The sequence below is a fragment of the Halichoerus grypus genome, chromosome 11 (genome assembly GCF_964656455.1).
Source record: "Halichoerus grypus chromosome 11, mHalGry1.hap1.1, whole genome shotgun sequence".
Taxonomy (NCBI): Eukaryota; Metazoa; Chordata; class Mammalia; order Carnivora; family Phocidae; genus Halichoerus; species Halichoerus grypus.
Genome location: NC_135722.1, coordinates 90,734,430 through 90,740,429, shown reverse-complemented (window position 1 = coordinate 90,740,429; position 6,000 = coordinate 90,734,430). Strand labels below are relative to the sequence as shown.

Below are 6,000 nucleotides of genomic sequence, written 5' to 3'. Positions count from 1 at the left end.
TTCTTTGCCCACCTCTCAACTGCCTAAAAGAATTTAGATGGAGGACCTGCTTCAGGAAGAGAGCTATCATTGTAGATAAAACTACAGTATGATAAGAAGTGGGTATGGTAGATGGGGAGGAACCTAGCCCTCTATGTCCCACTGTTTCTGAATGACCCAGCAAACCTGTTTACCAAACATTTACTCTTTTTTTTTATGTTCCAGTAAATTGCATTCCTTTCCTCTGAAGTCCCAGACTCCTACTTCCTTCTCCTTAGTTTGGGTGGACATATATACCTCATTTTGCCTGCCTGTCTTTGGAATTTCCATGTCTGAGTGGATTCCCCATATGTATGCTATTAAATCTGATTTTTCTCCTGTTAATGTTTCATGTCAATTTGATTTTTAGTCTGGCCAAAAGGACCATGAAAGGGACAGAAATTCTTGCTCTCTGACAAGAAGTTAATGAAAAATATAAAATTTTCTATCAGGGTTCATAGAACCCATGAAACTAAGAGGACACTAGACCCGATATTAATAAATTTTGCTCAGGAATGAAGGTAAGGTGCTAACAAAAATCTGCAACTCACATGCATAAGATCAGTCCATAAACAGTTCTGAAAGGGTTTTTTGAAAATTTTCATTAGCCACTGGGACTTTTCATCTAAAGCATTATATTAACAGCAATATTGTGAATGAAGCCAGAATTTTAGTGACACTGATCTATGCTTGAACCTCAGCTGGGCTCCTTGATGGACACTTCACCACCAGGGTGTTGTGAGGGCTCCATGAAACGACCTAAGTAGAAGTGGCTAGCCTCGTGTGTGGCACCTAGCAAGCACTCAGTAAATGCTGGTTTTGTTCTTCTTTCCTTCATCTCTTTTCCCACCAGCAACTGGATGTGTAAGGGTGATTTCCCTCTCCACCGGATTTTTTAAACGATCATTATCTCACACTCTAGTCTCTATACACCCTCTGGAAAGTCATTGCTGCCCCTGGGAGCCCAGGAACAAAGTAGCCCGGTTTCTGACGCTATGCCAAGGTCCATTCCCCAAAACAAAGGGCAGCATTTAGAAGCACAAGTTAAGAGGGTTGTTCATCTGTGGTATCATCAAGATCTCAGTTACCCACCCTGAAGCCAAGAGAGACCATGAATATGAGGACACAATGTTCCGCTTTCTCCTCCCCAGAGCGGGGCAAATGGCATCTATGCTGAGTGGATGGCCGTCTTATCATGGAGTGCATTAATTTGGGATTCTGTATCAGTGGGATAGTGGATAGTGGTATCATGTGTTGTTTATCCTTCATTCATTCCCTCCTTCATTGAGCCATCATATGTTCAGCACATCATCACGTGCCAAGCAAACTGCTAGGTCAGAATAACAAAACTTAGTACCCATCCTCATGATTTACATTATGAAACCATAGAATGTTATGGCTGAAATCTAACATCACAGATAAATGCCTTGCTAAAGATGCTGTGAATTACATAGTAATCAATCAAAGGTCTCCAGACTCCCAGGAAAATCCTCTTTCCATTGTATCACACTGCCTCCAGTAGTTCTAATACTTATTCTTTCCTATGTCATGCTAAATTAAGAAAGAAGTTGTTTTCAAGAGAAAATCTGATGGATGAGGTACTGGGGGAAGATGAGGAGTAAGTCAGAGGACCCCAGTGTTTGGGTAGAATTGCAAAATTCCACAATCCTAACTGGAAATAATCCAGTAGAAAAGAGATTCAAAACTCAGTGGGCCGGGGGAGATGAACCAGGAGAGACTATGGACTCTGAGAAACAAACTGAGGGTTCTAGAGGGGAGGAGGGTGGGGGATGGGTCAGCCTGGTGATGGGTATTAAAGAGGGCATGTTCTGCATGGAGCACTGGGTGTTATACACAAATAAAGAATCATGGAACACTACATCAAAAACTAATGATGTAATGTATGGTGATTAACATAACATAATAATAATTTTAAAAAACTCAGTGGGCCTTTCAGAAAGCATCTGCCAAGGAAGAAGAGTAGGCACTAAAAACCAACTGCAGTTTAACCTAGAATGTCCTTTGCTTCTTTTGCTATGATTTTAGAGTCATTCTCTTTAAACAGATAAAGCAGAGAAAATGGGTGACAAATGAAATGCTCCGATAGCCTTGTAAACCCAAGCACCAAAGGCTCAGGGCTTTGCCTTCTTGATAAGCCTCTGGAAAGTCATGAAAAATGCCATCCAGTTTTTAAGATTCTCTCCTGCAATATGACAGAATAGAAAATTAGGTTCAGAGTCTTGTTCTCCATTCTACAACCAATTCTTTTCAAAGAAACCAATTCCCTGTCTAAGGCTTTTGGCTCTCTTCTTAGGCAAAGATGGGCTCCACACTCTGAGTGGTGATAGAAAAAGAACATTGTAAACTCTGTGGCATTTGAACTAAGACCTATGTCACCCAATCCTCACCTGATGTCTAAAAATGTCAGACTTGATATGTTTTAATGAACATATTGTTCCTACAAGAAAGAACATGCCATTAAATTAGCTCTGTATGGAAGATTCCTATATTCCAGCCAAGGTGCCATCAGCTCCCTGACAGGTTTAGGAACCCTAGAATGCCAGGACTGGCCAGAGCTTTACCCGTGGTGAACCTTAACTGAGTTAACTTTTGTAGAGACAGATACTTAAATCATAGAAAAACCAGCTGGTTCACAATATAAATTTGGTAAAGATCACATTGTGTGATAATTCTAAGGGGGATTTCATAGCCCTACAGAATAAACAGTCTCTGGCTGTGGAGAACAGATTTCCACTAAGGTGAAGTAGTCCTGGGCTGAGAATCAGAAGTTCTAGGTTGAAAGCCCAGCTTGATCATAGATTGTCTCTTTCACTCTGCTGTTTCTCACCCATAGGGTGAGAAGCTACATGGGCTTTCCTGACTTATACATTGTCCTACTTTCACACATGGGACTGTGCCTGGAACACAAAAGTTCCCAGTAAATGTTTGCTGAATGTATGAATAAATCTTTAAGAGGCAGGGGCGCCTGGGTGGCTCAGTTGGTTAAGTGACTGCCTTGGGCTCACATCATGATCCTGGGTTCCTGGGATCAAGCCCTGCATTGGGCTTCCTGATCAGCGGGGAGTCTGCTTCTCCCTCTTCCTCTCCCTCTGTGCTCTCTCTCACTCTCTCAAATAAAAAAATAAAATCTTAAAAAAATATCTCCAAGAGGTATTGAATCAAGATGGTTACAAGTGTGGCCTCCACTCACTATGTAATCATGGGTAAGATGCTAGACCTCACCAAGCCTGTTTCCTCCTCTGTAAAATTAGGATAAGAATGATAACATCATAACTATAACAATAATTACTATGAGAAAGATTTTATTAAAAAAAATAAAGTTAGCTAAATGTAAACCCCCAAATTTATTAATTATCATTATAATTTACTATGGGGTAGAGAGAGAATAAACTTGAGCTTCCAGAGGAAACCTTGTGTGATTGGTTCCCTTTAGGCATGAATAATCCCTGCCCTGTGATGAAGGTTTCGTCCCTATAACCTGAAGAGCCGTTCTTGCAGTTCCTGGCTTCTTCCTGTGCAAGGGACTTCTGGCTCAGAATGGACAAACACTTCTTGATGGTTTTCTTCCTTTTCTGCTTCATTGTAGGTGAGTCACAGACCTGAGAAGTGGGCTCCAGAGACAGGCTGTAGGGAGCCCCTGGAAACTCTACATGTACCGTAGGTACCCATGGAGGGCTGAGCCTTGACCATATTTATGAGGGAGGGGAAGCCATTCTTCAGAATGCTCCTTCTGCCTTATGGGCCATCTTTTCTGACCTTCTCAACATTCTGCCATTCCTCACCAGGGGCTCAAGCCTCTACGGCTGCCCCTTCATATTCTTTCTCCATTCTGTCTCTACCATTCCCTATAATTCAAAATCCTAGCAAGATTTTTCTGAGGACATCCTTTCATCCATAAATCTGTATCCCATCTGCTGACAGAGCTGGTCAGTCTATAATGGATAATTTTGTAGCTTGTTTCAGTGCCGGACAATGGCTTTTGACACCCTTATCAGGGACTTTATATGAAAACAAATGATTATAGGAGAGGAAATATCGGATGCTCTAGAATCAGAGGTGTTTTTTTGTTTGTTTGTTTGTTTTTTAAATGCTTCAGTCGCTGTCTTAAAATCTCTGTACCTTTGGTTGCTCATCTGAGAAATGGGGAAATACTTACAAAGTTTTGTGATGATTAAATCAGATACAAAGTGAGAGAACATGGCCCAATGAAATGCTTGATAAAAGCTACTTTCCTTTCGCATTTAGGTGCACCAGGGAGAGGTTTTTTGCTTATTTATTTCTTTTATTAAACCTGTATTTCAGGGGCACCTGGGTGGCTCAGTCGTTAAGCGTCTGCCTTCGGCTCAGGTCACGATCCCAGGATCCTGGGATCAAGCCCCACATCGGGCTCCCTGCTCAGCGGAAAGCCTGCTTCTCTCTCTCCCACTCCCCCTGCTTGTGTTCCCTTTCTCACTGTGTCTCTGTCAAATAAATAAATAAAATCTTAAAAAAAACACCTGTATTTCAATGAGCTCACCCCACAATACCACATAAAATGTCACTACCTACGTCCTAATTCATGAGGACTTTACATATTCAGTTCGAAGTTCAAAATTACAGAGCATATTACCTAACAATATCTAAGCAGCAAATGTGAGCAACACTAGCTTGGGGTAAAATATTTTCAAGCACTCACCCTCATTATTACACTCCCACTGATCTACAGTGCTGTCAGTCAGGTAGGCTAGGCCATCATTCATAGAACCATTTTAAAGCTGGAAAAACCAACGCCATGGAGGCTAAATCACTGCTCTAAATTACCCCAGTTAAAAGGGCTGAAATAGGGACCAGAAGAATCCTTTTCTTCTCACAATGGCATCTCTCTGGGATAGGAAGTTGGTAAGAGCTCCCAACTCTTTACTACCCACCACCAGCTCTTCATCCACGCCTTGCACCCCGCCCCCACCTCCCACAATCAGGTCTAGATAATTCCAGCTCCTGTGAAAGTCCCCCTGGTCTCACTCACAGCAGCTCTCCGCTCTCCAGCAGTGACACCACTGAAGTGCATGACGTGCCACCTTCGCACACGGACAGATCGTTGTAGAAGAGGCTTTGGTTCCTGTGTTGCCCAGAAGTTCGAGTCATGCATGACTTTAAAGATCTTCCAGGGTAAGTTAGAGGGTCAGGGGAGGTACTGTGAGATTCTTGGAACATTCTTAGGAGAGTACTTCAGCAATTTCGTGTCTCTGCTCAGGGTAATCCAGGAGAGGAACCAAAGAGCAGAATGCCCCTGAGCTCAGGTCCCTGTGCATGCAGACAGAAGAGGATGGGGGACAATGAGACAGGAGGAAGAAGAGGGGTGTTCTATATTCCCAATAAAACTGACCAAACAGATCTGAACTCTGCAGACACTAAAGCACTAGTTGCTAATCTTCTACCAGGAATAGGAATGAAGCAGCTATAGAGAATTGAGGGTTGTTAGGGACCTCAGGCAAACAACTATGAAGGGGGTCAGTGATTTCTGCATCTCCCTGCCTCTGTCCTTTTGGTAGGTATAAGCTGCAAAGCCATCCCTTAACCTACCCTGATGCCTAATTAAATTTTCAGACAGGACTAGTGCCAGGTTTGACCTGTCTTTACAGAACTTAGATCACTGGGTTATTTTCTATGTTCCTTCTTATTACAGATAACATTCTGCAGTTATCATATATGGTGTGTCAGAAATTCTGCAGAGACTTGACCTTTGATCTCAACAATCGGACTTATGTTCATAAATGTTGCAAGCACAATTTTTGTAACCTCAAAATCTAAAATATTGGCCCTCCTGAGGTCTCACTTTAGAATGTTGTCGACATTTCTCCCCCTTCATGCTCTGCCTGCCCTTGCTTTCCTGCCTTGTCCATCTTCGACGTACGGCAGCTCTCTTTCCTTCAGTGTCATCCTTCCTGGTGCCTCCAGCTTGGTTTCTACCTCAGTCAGAGG

General features: G+C 42.6%; 1 protein-coding gene across 1 annotated transcript; it reads left to right on the top strand.

The window, feature by feature from the left end:
- Positions 1-3,576: 3,576 nt before the first annotated feature.
- On the top strand, positions 3,577-5,829 carry PATE3 (prostate and testis expressed 3). The gene is made up of 3 exons (XM_036099268.2): positions 3,577-3,625; positions 5,065-5,187; positions 5,705-5,829. Exons 1-3 carry the CDS (start codon positions 3,577-3,579, stop codon positions 5,827-5,829), a joined length of 297 nt encoding a protein of 98 aa, XP_035955161.2.
- The last annotated feature ends 171 nt before the right edge of the window (positions 5,830-6,000 follow it).

What these genes read in the sequence shown, in the direction of transcription:
- PATE3 (XM_036099268.2), top strand. Translation starts at nt 3,577, where the DNA reads ATGGACAAACACTTCTTGATGGTTTTCTTCCTTTTCTGCTTCATTGTA. An exon ending in CCTTTTCTGCTTCATTGTAG is followed by an intron (nt 3,626 to 5,064) that starts GTGAGTCACAGA and finishes TCCGCTCTCCAG; the next exon opens with CAGTGACACCACTGAAGTGC. An exon ending in GACTTTAAAGATCTTCCAGG is followed by an intron (nt 5,188 to 5,704) that starts GTAAGTTAGAGG and finishes TTCTTATTACAG; the next exon opens with ATAACATTCTGCAGTTATCA.